This window comes from Aspergillus ochraceoroseus (genome assembly GCF_002846915.1).
Source record: "Aspergillus ochraceoroseus IBT 24754 chromosome Unknown P175scaffold_1, whole genome shotgun sequence".
In the NCBI taxonomy this organism is placed as follows: domain Eukaryota; kingdom Fungi; phylum Ascomycota; class Eurotiomycetes; order Eurotiales; family Aspergillaceae; genus Aspergillus; species Aspergillus ochraceoroseus.
Genome location: NW_024468476.1, coordinates 771,170 through 784,622, shown reverse-complemented (window position 1 = coordinate 784,622; position 13,453 = coordinate 771,170). Strand labels below are relative to the sequence as shown.

The window sequence follows — 13,453 nt, the reverse complement described above, 5'->3', positions numbered from 1 at the left end:
CATGTTTCGATGACTGTCTTCTCACGGCGCGTCTCGTTGGATCCGAGAAGCTGCGGAGCTCTGACCAGACCGCCAGCACGTGATGTGCCGCCCGAACCAAAGATCGATTCTTGTCCTGATTATTCTCAATCTCTCCCCTTTTTTCTGCTGCTTTTTCCACGGACCAAAAAGTGGATCTTTGACATTCACCTTGTCTGAATCTGAACCTCGCTCTTCACCTGTCTGGATCCATTCCTCTGCAGCAAGTCCTCGAGGAAAGTTCTGGCCTGTCAAAAAGCCATCGGCCGGTCCTAGGTTTACTTGTTCCGTCTTCCACGTCGTACCGCGTGCGCGTTATGAACTGAATTGGACAATTTCATTTTTTTTTTTACTGTTCTTTGAGATTTATCACATTACTCTGTGTCCGTCAAGATGGTTAGAATATTCCGGAGGCTCCAGGGTCAGTACCAGGAGATTGTAAATTTCTATTTAGCCGTGCAGAGAGCTAATCCGCCTGGCGCATTCCATAGAGAACCAAGACTCCCTCTCCGATGACATTCTACTCCCCCTTAAGAGCTACAAGTACCAGAGCGTCGACAAATCTCCCATCTCGAATTATATCTTGAAGCATTATGTACAGTAGCCCTGCTCTCGTTTACATTTGGGCTTCTAACACAAATCGGGTGATTAGTGGAATGCCTTCGTCGAGCTGTTGCCGCTTTGGATCGCCCCGAATATGGTTACCCTCTTGGGGTTCCTGTTTATCGTGGGTAATGTGATGCTCATCGAGATGTACATGCCAGATCTCGTGGGACCGGTAAGATCATCTCAGTTTGAGCTAAGATGTATATTAGGGGCTAACAAAGGTCTATTGATGCTAGGGTCCCTCGTGGCTATATTACAGCTTTGCTTTGGGCATGTGGATGTAAGATGGCAACACGTTTGATTCTTTGCGGACCGCCTCTGACAAATATAAAGGTACTCGACGCTAGACAATGTTGACGGCAAGCAGGCGCGAAGGACAGGCACTTCCAGTGGCTTAGGAGAGCTTTTCGAGTTAGTGCACCATCCACAATGGATGTAATGGCGCTAACTTTTTATAGTCATGGAATCGATTCCCTAAACTGCACGCTTGCCAGTTTGCTCGAAACTGCGGCTATGGGCTTTGGCTCCTCTGAACTCGGAGCCTATACAGCTCTTGTGCCTTGTCTCGCCATGTACTTCTCCACGTGGGAGACCTATCACACCCATACTCTTTATCTCGGATACTTTAACGGTCCAACCGAAGGTCTTCTGATTGCTATAGCGATCATGATCGCCTCTGGGATTTATGGTCCCCAGATATGGTCCCGCCCAATCGTCGAATTCTTGAACTTCCCGCAAATCTTCGGCAACAATTCCGTCAAAGACCTTTGGGTTCCTATCCTCGTCGGGTCTTTCTTTCTCGGACATCTTCCCGGCTGCCTTTACAACGTCATTTCTGCTCGCAGAAAGCAGAACCTTCCCATTTCTCCTATTTTCAAGGAGTGGGTGCCGATGATTATCTTCACTGGATGCAACATGGTGTGGCTCTTTTCTCCCTATTCGTCCCTGCTGTCGGACAACCGATTGGTGCTGTACTGCTGGACTATTTCCTTTGTGTTCGGACGAATGACTACCAAAATCATCCTGGCTCATCTCCTTAGACAACCATTTCCTCACTGGACAGTGCTGCAAACACCACTTGTCGGCGGGGCCATACTTGTCAACTTCCCCTTTCTAGGTCTTCCTGCAATCAGCGCATCTTTTGAGGTATTTTACCTCCGGGCCTACTTCTTGTTCGCCCTCGTCGCGTACATGTACTGGGCAGTCCTTGTAATCAACCGCATTACAAGTTTCCTGGGTATCAACTGCTTGACTATTCGAAAGGACCGGTCAATCGAGAGAGAAAATGCCTATCGCACCTTAGGAGTGGAAACCCCCGATGCCAATGTTAGCTTCGACCCTAACAAGGGAGGCTTGAAGAGTCACTGATACGAAATTCCCAGTTTTGAAAGTTTCAAAGTTTGACAGAAAGGTTGGTTAGCAAGAGAGGGTTTCCTGCGGCCACCTTTTGTCTATCTCGCAGCAAAAACAGCAACCCCGTAAAGAAGCCACTTCACTCCCCCATGTTATTATATATGCATACTTTTTGTTATCTCTTTTTTTGCCCCCTGTATACAATCTGTTAACGTCCTCTTGGATATGCCAGCAGCACATAGAGGCTGATGAAACTTACGACATCAGTTTGGTCATCGATGGCCCACACACACACACACACACACACACATGCACACATTCGAGCATGAGAGTGGACGACGAGTTCTATCTGTTTTGGGAGTCATGCCGGTGCTCGCCTACTCACCCCACCCAAGATAGAAGATAGATAGATAAATCGTTTAATAATAATATCGATAGAAATGAAAATATCGTTTTTGTATTCAATCACAATCACACTTCAAATTTGTCTGTTGTTGTCCCTTTTCTTCTTTTAGCCAAGGTTCAAGGTTGGAGGGTTCCAAGTTACCCGGCCCCGCTGAAAGCTTCTCGGGATCTCTACCGTCAAAAGTAAAAAAGGTTTAGGTGTCCAGCCACCTACGCAAGGGATCATAACTTTGTCTAAGGAGGTTACCTGCTGTACCTTGTTGGAACAAAAGTTTAGTTTGCCGGGCAACCGCAACTCCCCCGGGGTCCTTGAGGAGAGTAAGCTATGTATGGCAAGAGTTTATACCGCCAACTTTGTGGGAGATCCAGGGGGACCAGCATATGCAGTGAATGCGTATCAAGGGGTTTTTGAAATTATCATGGTGAGACTTTTAAAATATGAATGTTGACATGTGAGGGGAAATAATTATGCGGGGGCTGTCTTGCGGAATCTGCAGATAGCTCTCAACTCGCAAGATGTACTGGTATCTCAATATACATTACTCATTCAAGTAAGGTCATTATTAATGGTAAGGGGCGAGTCTACCCCATACTTAGCGAATTCGCCAGCCGAGCGAAAGGCCCGATATGGACATGATTATTTCTTTGCTGTAGAATGTAGAAGACGCATGCACTGTTGTTAATTAAGAATGCTAACACATTCTCCCGAATAGGAAATCCTTGACAATTGGGGAGCTGGAGAACTCAGGGTTTAATAGAACGCAGCTTGGGGCACAATGTTAACAATCCTAGCTTCATGGCAGATCAGACCGCACACTTACTTGAGAAAATACTCAAGCCCTGCTCTTCGGGACTCGAGGAAAGAAGGGCGGAACTTGACTAACCGAGGATCAGTAAAGTCATAGGGCATGAGATCCGCTGGACTTACAGAGAACACTTTTCGGGGGAAGTGAGGGTAGAGCGTTCTTCGCATACGGAAAAGCCGACACCAACTTCTGTCGCAGGTCATCGAATTCAGAGTATCTATAGGCAGTGAGCATGAGTCTCCCTCGCTGGAATATAAAAGCGCCGACACCATCCATACCTCATGCGAACAGTAATACTACCACCCTATATCACGATTAGCTCATTATATAATGGCAGCCAAATCAAGACAGTAATCGCACCTCCAACGTTCGTATCTTGCAGTTCCATACCACATACGCCCCTACACCAGTCTTCCCTTGAACAACGACATGATCATCGATCGTAACGCTTTTAGCCCATAACCCCCGGCTAGTTTCAGACTCGGGGTCGTCTGTATGGTCTTCGAGGGTTATTGCCGGCCCCCCTTCGACAGATATTTGGGATGCACGAGATGCATTTCGGTGGTGACTCCAGTACGGAGGAACTACACCTGAGACCGGGCGTCCTTTGGGCGATAGGGCCTGATGCAGGTGTGAGCCATCGCCCAGGCTAGTCTCAGTCGAAGGCGAGGCGGCTGGCGCGGTGTTAGGATCGGAGGATATCATTGAGGGCTGGGGAGGGGAAGCTGGGAGCGGCCCCGGCCGAGGCACCAAACCTGTCTCCTCATTCGCTGGCTCCATCCATTTAGATACTACAGAGTCTGGTAGATCTAACCAGGATAAAAATAGGTGAGTAAGTTACAACGCGAGAGGAGGGGCAGGTGGCGGGGAATGTGCAAAGCAAGGACTGAGGTGACTAACGTGGATTGTTATCGAGGCTTGCTGGCACCGGACAATTGTCCTTCAATTGATGAGGAGTGGGGAAGAAAAGCGGAGGTAGAAGTTTCAGGTGGCAAGGTGCTGGAGGTAGGGTGGCAGGAGCGCTCTGCAGGCTATCTCCCGTCTGAATTGGACGGCAATGGCAACGATCGCAATGAATTGACTTCTTTGGGTCAAAAAGTTGCCAACCTGGCGCATATCAACAAGCCAAAATGGCATCCGAGGTCAGGGAGAGCGGAAATCACGGGGAGCGCAGAGTGCCAAGACGCCTGTCCCGAACTGGAATGGCGAGATATCGAAATGCCTCATTCTGGGATTGGCTTCATCCACCACTCTCTAAAATTGGTGCTTTGATCAGAGATTGAAGATGTGGTTGTCTGCTGGAAGTGTGTAACATTCCCACTAGTCTGACGAACAACACTAATCATCACGAGACAGGATGCGCACAGTACGGAGTATGTCAGAGTCCAAAAAGCGAAAGTCTCCGGTGCCCACTCGTATGGGGAGCTAGAAGAACGCCAGCTCACTAGTTGCGAAGCATAGCTAGCTCGAGGGTTCACGCTAGAAAAAGCCAAGCATCACTTTGTCCAATCAGTGGGCTAATATTTTGGGAAAATACTACATCCAAGTAAGACATGCCAGACCCCTAATCCCTTTATGTGCGAACTAAGGGACTCCGGAATCTCCAGGAGCAGTAGCACCAGAGCCGGAATGACAAGTTTCATCATACCTTTCCCTCGTTCCAAGACATTCCAGGACCATATGAGGTTGGGACCGTTGGGATGTCTCTGTGGAACTTGGTCGGCAAGCCGTGAAGATCCAATCAATACCAAAAATATAATTAGACAGTGCACTGGAAGGGAGGGGGCAAGGGCTGTCACAGTGTCACCTGGAAAACTGCATTATTAGGGGCTCTTTCTCCGAGTCTAGCCAGGGTCTGGCTATATTCTTGGAGGTCTTAACCACGGAACAGTGGGGACTTACATCCGGTTGTTCTGCCACCGTTTTTTATTTGCATATTGTCTGATTCCAGGTAGCAAGCAGGAGGAGCTCCAACTCTGCGGCATTATTACTCACAAACAACGTAGATCCAGAAAATGAAGTGAGCAGAGATTACCAAAAAAAAAAAAGACGTATTACTATTATTATACTTTGAAAACAAAGTAGCTATCCAGAGAGATTTTCATTTTCACAGATACCTCGTACAGCGAATCGCTTAATACCCCAAGATCGACATGTTTTTGAATTTTGGCCGACAACCTCCTGAATCAGTAAAAGTAACTAATCAATAGTTATGGAGTTAGTTACAATGATAAAACTCATTACTCTGATACTTTGCCTCCTTTATTTTATAAATCATAATCTACGGAGGATTCAGATTCCAATGGAGCTCGGAGTATTTCTGAGAGCATGCGGAGTGCCTGATGATACAATTACATGATTGAACACGCTTCCAACGATTACCTGCGAAGCATAATGCGTTAATGCGTATATTGAAGATGCATAGGAATAGCCGGATCTAACATTAGTCCTCCGGAGCTTAGGGACTGATAGCGTCGCCACTGTGAAGCAGGAAAAGATACAGGCTCCTCCAAGTAACACGGGGGGTTGGACAATTTCCAATACATATTCAGGGCCGCGGCACCTCTGTTTCCCTTCAGTTTTTCTTTTCTTCCAAGATTCTATTTTTCACCCCCAGGACCCATTCGTTTACTCCTCCACCTTTCTCTGGGGCTCTCGTTCTTCGTTCCCCTCCCCTCTCCTCCCCGGAAACTTGATCCCTTGCGTTTCTCTCCTCTGACCATCGCTTTCCTTGGTATGTTCATTGTCCCTTCATATCTTGCGCTGCTATTGTAAAACTCCATACTGACATTTTACTTTCATTCTACAAGGAACAGAACATTCTCGAGTGTCACTTTTCGTTCGCTTGCCTTCTTACGTTACAGTCACTACTACTTTAATCTGTCACAATGGTCCTTTTACGTCCCCTAATCGCAATCGCTTCGATGGTTGGCGTTGTGCACTCCTCAAGTGACTACAGCTACAATGTGAACATAAGCGCCATTGCTCAAAGTACCAGAGGTATGATTTCCTGAACTTCCTGGTGGCCTCAATCTGACATACCCCGGCTCCAGATCAGTGGTGTCAAGACCAGAAATCCTCCTGTCCTCTTCTCTGTTTCCAGGTACAGAATGCCACAGGCCAACCCACGTCCAACACTTGCGACGATGTACGTAACTCACCGCTCCACGTTTCTCATCTCTTGATCTCTGACATGTCTCTTGCCGCGACCAGACCACCCTCTCTTATAGCTGTGTATGCAGCAACGGCCTCTCGCCAAATTCCTCAGAATACTCGCAGACCATCCCCTATTACCTTTGCACGGAGGCAAATAGCGAGTGTGTCGCCGCCTGCAGCGACTCGACTTGTCAGTACAACTGCCGCGCTGACAACCCCTGCGGTGCTCAAAGCCCTACACGTGTCAATGCTACATCAAGTACTGCGGCCACCGCAACCCAGAGTCAAACCACCACCACGACTCTAGCTCCGTTCACAGGAGTGCCAGAAGAGGGGCGGGCTGCCCAGCTGTCCACTGATCTCGCTCAGGTCTATGGTCTCACCGTCGTTGTCGGTGGATTCCTTGCCGGGTTTGCAGCTCTTCTTTGATTCTTTACCTGATCAGTGGTCATGTTATCATTCATCTAGCAGTGGGAGCGCGCCTCGTTTTTTTTTTTTTCTTCTCTTTTTTTTTTCTCCATGTGTGGTTATACAGCGATCCTTTACTGGTAATAATAATCTTCATTCTTTGTCTGTACTTCTCATGCATCTATGTACCAACCTTGGGGGAGCTAGTCTATGATCTCCGAAGATTAATAGTAATTACGACGTTGCAATGGTTTGGAAAATGAATACAAGCAGGTTATTAGTACAAGAATCAAATCTGAAGTATGCAAATCCCAGCTGCAGGGGTGATTTCTTATCATTCCTCATTCCTGTCCCACTTGCCATACTCATAATCATTCCAAACAATACTTATTCAACAAAATCATAGGATGCAAGATGAAGGCGGTTTGGGAGGCGGTGAGCACCTATTGTTGATAACACAGGTCAAATATGAATGAACGAGAGATGACCGTGGATGTCTCCATTGACGGCCTCGGGGATCGATTATCACGGCATCCACCTTTCTTTTGTCTATTCAGGCACTGTGTACTGTTGTTTTTCATGGCGGGCGCGCTGTCAGAGATTATCATATCATTTTGATTTAGTCCACTAAAATAAGCAACCGCAATTTCCTTCCCCAAGGTTCTGATTTCGGAATCCAGACAGTTCCCCACACTCAAGTGACTTATCGACCATCATCTTCCTTTTCACCTCTACGCCCCCCAGATAGCTTCACATCGGTTTCGAGCAAAACAACTTTCCTCATACTATCTCATAATACCTTGGCTGGGCTCTCTCTGGTCCATCTAGTCTGCAAGCGCTCAAACACCACCCCGCCGACACGATGGATGCTATGCCGTCGGACGCCGCCGAGGGCTTTTCAAGTCCTTATGCAGCACAGGCACCGGGCACAATGGGAGTAGATATGGAAACTATAACTGGGAGTGTAGCCTCCGCAGCACCATTTGTGCGAGTGGATGGTATGCTACTCTCCATGCTTAGAACTGGCGCCTACCAGGACCCAGCAAGGCTCACCTATTCATAGATCCCCCGAAGTTTGAACTAGAATCATACATTGCAAACTACACAGGTAAATCTTGGAGACTTTATGCTACAGCCTCTGAAAGTCATGACTAATACCTGTTCATTTCCTAGGTCGAACCAGATTCAACCGTCTGTTTCTCATAGGCACTTGCTCCACATACCTTTCCGTCGAAGCCCTCAAAGCAGCAGTCGCAGAGGCAAAGTCTGGGAAAGATGTCTCTCGATATGAACGTGCAGTTCAAGCGCTTGCGGAAGCCGCTCCCAACGAGGCTGAGGCGGCAATCGATATGGATTGGGCGGAACGTTTGCACAAGGTTGTCAAGACCGAGACGGACCGGCTGGAGCATGAACTCAGAGGGTATAAAAATAACCTGATCAAGGAGAGCATTCGGGTATGTTTACTGAGTGGAACGGGATGCATTTGTGGAATCTTCTTTTCTGACAAGTGTTGCAGATGGGAAATGAGGATCTTGGGCAGCATTACCATCAAATCGGTGACCTTGTCTCGGCCTTCAAAGCCTACTCCCGGATGAGGGACTATTGCACAACTCCAAGTCATATCGCCTCTATGTTGTTCAAGATCATCAATGTGGCCATTGAGCGTGGAGACTGGTTAAGCGTGCAATCACACGTATCTCGACTACGCGGGCTGCAGTCGAAACAAGAAGAACAGGCCAAAAACCAACCAAAGATGTCGGCGGCTATGGGTTTGTCACAGTTGCACTCTGGGTCTTACCTAGAGGCGGCGAACAGCTTCTTAGCCACAGACCCCAGCCTGAGCGATTCCTACAACGAGGTCCTCACATCCAACGATGTGGCAGTCTACGGCGGTCTCTGCGCCCTAGCATCCATGGACCGTAATGAGCTCCAACGCCGCGTGCTCGACAACAACTCCTTCCGCAATTTCCTAGAGCTAGAACCCCACATTCGCCGAGCTATTTCTTTCTTCTGCAACTCCAAATTCAGACCGTGCCTCGAGATCCTCGAAGCATACCGCGCCGACTACCTTTTGGACATCCACCTTCAGCGCCACGTCCAGACCCTATATACCCGAATCCGAACCAAATCTATACAACAGTACCTCATCCCGTTCAACCGCGTTTCACTCGACTCCATGTCCAAGATATTTGTCCTCGGAAGCAGGCCCAACCAGCCAAGCGAAACAGACTCCAGCTCGCCGTTCGTCCAGGAACTCATCGGCCTAATCCAGGATAGCACGCTTGACGCGCGAATCGACCTCGAGAAGCGGGTCCTTGTCTCGAGTCAGGATGACCTACGGATGGAAGTACAGGAAGCAGCACTAGATAGTCTAGAAAACTACGTAAAGGAGGCGCATCTTCGCTTGTTGCGAGCGAATATTATCCAGGCGGGGCTGGAGGTGCGGGCGCTGCCTGAAGAGAAACGCTCCAAATTGGAGGAGCGGGGTGGAAGGAAGGGTGGATTGGGAGGCATGTTTTCTCGGGGTTCCAGCATGAAGGGGTGAGTGAACCTATAATTCGGTAGCATTAGGTCGGAGACAACTACTAGTTAGTATATGAATGGCTGGATCATGAATTACAACGGAAAGCAGTCAGTCAACTTCACACATCAATTCTGGCGATCTTCTTAATGTATATATATAAATAACTAGGCTAGTTATATAGTTAGTGGAGAATATCAACATGATTGACCGAACAACATGTATGGATTTATTTGTTAGGAGTTGATATAAGAACAGAGTACCTACGGATATTTATAAACGTACTGAACACGTATTAAATAAGGGAAGACCAGTGTGGAAAGACTTCGGGGACAGCTATTTGTATACATAGATTTATAGATTTATATATCTAGCTAGGGACACCAAGTAACTACAAGCCATCCCAGCCCCATAATGGGCACACACGCATTCCTCACATTACATAACCCATACTAGAAAACACCTCAGTACCTGAAGACCTGAAGACCTAGTATAAGATTGCAGAAAAAAAGAAAACTAAGCCATAACCAAAGCCACCACCGCCGCCGCCGCCGCACCGCCCATAACCCACTGCGCGGCGACCCCAGTCGCCATCGGAGCACCCGCATTAGGAGTGGAAGTAGTAGCACTAGCACTGCTAGTAGAGTTAGAAGCCGCGTTCGAACTCACAGCGGCACTAGCGGTGCTGGAGGACCCGGTCGCGTGGGCGCCTGTCGCAGAGGAAGTCCCAGCAGCGGACCCTGTCGTAGACGAGGCGACATGATCGAGAGTGGTTGTGGCGGTGATTGTCACGGGGAGGTAGGTGAGTTTGGTAGATAGTGCTGTACTGGTTTCCGTTGAGAAATCGGATTGGGTGTTTGTGGCTTCGCAGGAGATCCAAGTGGTGCCGCGAGGGGAGCAGCTTTCTTTGAGCCAGCTATATTGATTGACGGTGATGATCTGATTAGTTTGGGGTGTTCCATGGTTTCTCTCTCTCTCTCTCTCTCTCTCTCTCTCTCTCTCTCTCGTATTGTTGAATTCAGGTAGTGAGTTTTGTTTTTGGGGGGGGGGGGGGGGTTCACGTACTAATCTTCATACTCGTAGACGAGGTTGAAGGAGTTATCGCTGCCTACTGTGATGGTTTGGCCCTGGGGTCTGAACCCGCATTCATCAGAGGGAGTGTCTGTGGGACAGTGCAGGTTGTAGGTAGTTGATGGGCCACTCTGTATATTTTAAGTTAGTTCTTGGGGGGGGGGGTTCCCCCTTACTAGGTAGCTATTGATACTGGAACGTACGCTGCCAACGACTTCACCAACGATCCCTTGAGAATCAAAGTCCATTAAGAGGAGAGAGACAATTTCATTGGCGGTTGCGAGGGAGATACCACCAAGAATGGCAATAGAACGGATGATTTGTAGGCGCATGTTGAGGGAGTGAGAGACGATGATTTATATGTAAGGAAGGTATATCAACAGAAATGAATGTAAAGCTATCAAGGACGTGAAGCTGAGAACTGACAATGAGTGACTGGTATAGCTAAAGAGAGAGAGGAAAGAATAAAAGGAGCTCACGAAGAGGAAATGGCTGAAGCTTTAAAATATGACTGATTTCCCCCTTCGTAAACCAACAGAGCCAAGACTCAATTTCCGTCCGCAATTGGTCGGGGCTTGAGGCAAATGAAAGCAGGATTACCGCTATCATTAAGTTTCTTCAGGTTTTTGGGCCTCTGTTCCAGGCCCTGAAGGTAAGTCATATCCAATCGTGTACTCCGTAGAAAGAGGGGAAAGAGGAAAGAGCCGCTTCCGATTGAATCAATCTGAATATGCAGATCTATTTTTCAGATTTCTTCGGGGCGTCGCCCCAGAAATTAAGCTAAGACACTAACTGACTCGCACGCCAGTGGCTTACCAGACCACTTGTTGTCCCTACAATTAGCAAAACGCCATTAAATCCTGCCATAATATAGAAAGGGGTGCCAGACGATAACACATCAAAGAGAAGACCCCCGAGCTTAGTGAGTAACAGGATTCCCGCTCCTCCATACAGGGAGTAAACTCCCGCAATCGATCCTTTCAGGCTCGAGGCTTGCTGTGGGGGTTGGCTGGTGCGTGCCGTTAGTAAAGGCCGTTGTTCGTTGATCTCTCCGCCCATTGTCAAAGCGGGCTCGTTCTCCGCCGTATTTGAAGAATTGTCCGCAGTAGCAACATCAGAATCTGTCATGTTCAAAATACCGTTGCTCAAAACCGACAAACTACACACAATCGCTCCGATCTGGCTGATCCCGATCAAGCCCATTACTAAAAAGATTCCCCGATTACCCTTATCTCCCTTGAAATCAGGGCTGGGGAGCAAGGCCAGCGCTAGATAGCCAATGACTCCCGACAAACAGGCCACAAGAAGAGGCATGTGATACCGTCGAGACCTCTCAGAGAGGAGTCCGAAAATTGGGGCCGCAATCAATGCGATAAGCTGAGACGCACCTGTCAAAATTGAGGCGAGCACGTAGGCTTTGGGGCAAGAGCGTTTGATGTCTCCTGGATTGGTCTCACCGGTAGGGTGCTCGCCACAGAGACCGGACATTCGGTAGTAGTGGTTGACGAGGAGGGGGATAAATAACGAGATGCCGACCGAGGATGCTCGAGCTACAAACCCCCCCAAGTAACCGATGAATATGTCACGATTGCGGAATCCCAGGGCTAGTGCAGTGATAAGTTGGTCAAAATACGGCAGCCGGGTCTTGATAAACGTAGAATAGGAGTCTTTGCTGTAAGTTTTGTGCGTCCTCTCCGACTTGGGAGCGGTCCACAGTGAAGTCCATGCTTTCCCATCTTCGCCAGGAAGATCTCTGAGGCCGATATAACAGCAAACGCTGACAAGAAGAGCCACCGCAGCGGCTGAATAAAAGCTGTATTGAATAGCTTCCTGGGGCGAAAGCCCTAATTCTTGAAAGTGAGCAGGTAGTGGGAGGAAAATCACTAGGGATATGAGGGCGCCACATCCAGCGCACATCCCAACGAACCCTGCTAAACGCGACGAGGGCGCGCCAACTGTGGATTCCAATTCACCATCGTCAATTGCGTCGTTGCAAGCGTTCCCAGTCACAACGGGCAAAACTGCAGTGACCATGGTTGACACTGCAGCGCCTCCGACGCTGAAGAGTAGTCTCCCCAGTAGAAGCTGAGGATAAACATTTTTAGCCTGAACAAAAAGAAGCAGAGCAAGCGCAATAATAGTATATCCAGCTGTGCAAACCTGTATTTTATATGCATTAGAACTCTCGTTCGTCGCTCAGCAAGTGGAGTCGGACTATGCTTACTTGACGGACCCCGATACGATCTGAGAGCACACCCCACAAAGGGCACGCCACCAAGGCAAGCAGCTCATCAGCAAAGCCTAGGGTACCAACAGCATCACCCTCTCCATCACGAAGACCAATCAAGTCGGTAACAACGAATGATACAGATGAATTGATGAACACCAGGAATGCTATCGAGAAGGGACAGACACCCAGCAGATAGGTAAAAGCCTGTATGCGGCTGGCGGTAAACATAGATCTCCGGGAAGCCATTACCACCATTCTTCACTCACACGTTCTGTTCCGAATTCAAATTGCCAGTAAAAAAAGCATCAGGACACAAAAGCTCTGAGGATCACAATCGAGACAGACGCAATGCGGCCCAAATAGTCATTCCCCGGCAAGCTACTCCACGTCATCCGTGTCGGATCCGAGTGAGTTGACAGAGTAGAGGAGATCAATACGTAGTAGATAATGTGCGGTAGGCGGTGAGTTTCTTGGCCTATGTATAGTTCCGTGGCAATGGTTTCAGTGTCTTGGGAAGCGGGACGAATGTAGCTTGTTTGGACTGCTTTAGCTGGGTTTATGATCCCTGGTATATCATACTAATTAATATCAAGGCCTTCTTCAAGTGATAGTTGCAAGTTTCAAGCAAAGCTCTCGTCAAGAGAGACGTTGGTTGAATATCATGTGACCACGTCTAAGGCCGGCAGATCGACAATTAACGAGGAACGAGTTCATGCAAGAAAATGATGAATGGAGAAGCGGGGAACGAGGAAGTTGAAAGGCCTTTGTCTACCTGACACTGTAGTGTACTGCAATCTGGAGGTATGTTCTGTGCAGGCCATGGAACTGGGAAGAGTTGCAACTTCCGAGGCCTACTCCCCCAACCCCCGAAAAGAGCGC

The 13,453-nt window shown here is 48.4% G+C and overlaps 6 protein-coding genes across 6 annotated transcripts; 3 read left to right on the top strand and 3 right to left on the bottom strand.

Moving 5' to 3' along the window:
- Window positions 1–159: 159 nt before the first annotated feature.
- P175DRAFT_0497005 (sn-1,2-diacylglycerol cholinephosphotransferase) lies at window positions 160–2,470 on the top strand. Its single transcript, XM_040896183.1, has 6 exons — window positions 160–439; window positions 510–613; window positions 671–796; window positions 861–904; window positions 958–1,035; window positions 1,083–2,470. The coding sequence occupies exons 1-6, from the start codon at window positions 412–414 to the stop codon at window positions 1,990–1,992; spliced, it is 1,290 nt and encodes a 429-aa protein (XP_040755273.1). The 5' UTR covers window positions 160–411; the 3' UTR covers window positions 1,993–2,470.
- Window positions 2,471–2,645: 175 nt separating this feature from the next.
- P175DRAFT_0537306 (uncharacterized protein) lies at window positions 2,646–3,968 on the bottom strand (the record flags this gene model as incomplete). The annotated part of the gene is made up of 5 exons (XM_040900320.1): window positions 2,646–3,147; window positions 3,204–3,261; window positions 3,311–3,405; window positions 3,467–3,492; window positions 3,549–3,968. 5 exons carry the CDS (start codon window positions 3,966–3,968, stop codon window positions 3,075–3,077), a joined length of 672 nt encoding a protein of 223 aa, XP_040755272.1. The 3' UTR covers window positions 2,646–3,074.
- A 2,108-nt stretch (window positions 3,969–6,076) lies between these two features.
- On the top strand, window positions 6,077–6,773 carry P175DRAFT_0426466 (uncharacterized protein; the record flags this gene model as incomplete). The annotated part of the gene is made up of 3 exons (XM_040893171.1): window positions 6,077–6,188; window positions 6,242–6,336; window positions 6,402–6,773. 3 exons carry the CDS (start codon window positions 6,077–6,079, stop codon window positions 6,771–6,773), a joined length of 579 nt encoding a protein of 192 aa, XP_040755271.1.
- Window positions 6,774–7,614: 841 nt separating this feature from the next.
- P175DRAFT_0519895 (COP9 signalosome complex subunit 1) lies at window positions 7,615–9,489 on the top strand (the record flags this gene model as incomplete). Its single annotated transcript, XM_040899128.1, has 4 exons — window positions 7,615–7,750; window positions 7,789–7,860; window positions 7,926–8,206; window positions 8,269–9,489. The coding sequence occupies 4 exons, from the start codon at window positions 7,615–7,617 to the stop codon at window positions 9,295–9,297; spliced, it is 1,518 nt and encodes a 505-aa protein (XP_040755270.1). The 3' UTR covers window positions 9,298–9,489.
- Window positions 9,490–9,566: 77 nt separating this feature from the next.
- Window positions 9,567–10,900, bottom strand: P175DRAFT_08514 (putative GPI anchored glycoprotein). Its single transcript, XM_040901117.1, has 3 exons — window positions 10,557–10,900; window positions 10,339–10,475; window positions 9,567–10,189 (listed from the first exon to the last, which is right to left on the bottom strand). Exons 1-3 carry the CDS (start codon window positions 10,674–10,676, stop codon window positions 9,790–9,792), a joined length of 657 nt encoding a protein of 218 aa, XP_040755269.1. The 5' UTR covers window positions 10,677–10,900; the 3' UTR covers window positions 9,567–9,789.
- On the bottom strand, window positions 10,901–13,048 carry P175DRAFT_08501 (putative MFS transporter). The gene is made up of 2 exons (XM_040901116.1): window positions 12,569–13,048; window positions 10,901–12,504 (listed from the first exon to the last, which is right to left on the bottom strand). Exons 1-2 carry the CDS (start codon window positions 12,827–12,829, stop codon window positions 11,125–11,127), a joined length of 1,641 nt encoding a protein of 546 aa, XP_040755268.1. The 5' UTR covers window positions 12,830–13,048; the 3' UTR covers window positions 10,901–11,124.
- Window positions 13,049–13,453: the final 405 nt, after the last annotated feature.

What these genes read in the sequence shown, in the direction of transcription:
- P175DRAFT_0497005 (XM_040896183.1), top strand. Translation starts at nt 412, where the DNA reads ATGGTTAGAATATTCCGGAGGCTCCAGG. An exon ending in AATATTCCGGAGGCTCCAGG is followed by an intron (nt 440 to 509) that starts GTCAGTACCAGG and finishes CGCATTCCATAG; the next exon opens with AGAACCAAGACTCCCTCTCC. An exon ending in TGCCAGATCTCGTGGGACCG is followed by an intron (nt 797 to 860) that starts GTAAGATCATCT and finishes TATTGATGCTAG; the next exon opens with GGTCCCTCGTGGCTATATTA.
- P175DRAFT_08514 (XM_040901117.1), bottom strand. Translation starts at nt 10,676, where the DNA reads ATGCGCCTACAAATCATCCGTTCTATTGCCATTCTTGGTGGTATCTCC. An exon ending in AAGGGATCGTTGGTGAAGTC is followed by an intron (nt 10,476 to 10,556) that starts GTTGGCAGCGTA and finishes TAAAATATACAG; the next exon opens with AGTGGCCCATCAACTACCTA. An exon ending in GTCTACGAGTATGAAGATTA is followed by an intron (nt 10,190 to 10,338) that starts GTACGTGAACCC and finishes CAATCAATATAG; the next exon opens with CTGGCTCAAAGAAAGCTGCT.
- P175DRAFT_08501 (XM_040901116.1), bottom strand. Translation starts at nt 12,829, where the DNA reads ATGGTGGTAATGGCTTCCCGGAGATCTATGTTTACCGCCAGCCGCATA. An exon ending in ATCGTATCGGGGTCCGTCAA is followed by an intron (nt 12,505 to 12,568) that starts GTAAGCATAGTC and finishes TATAAAATACAG; the next exon opens with GTTTGCACAGCTGGATATAC.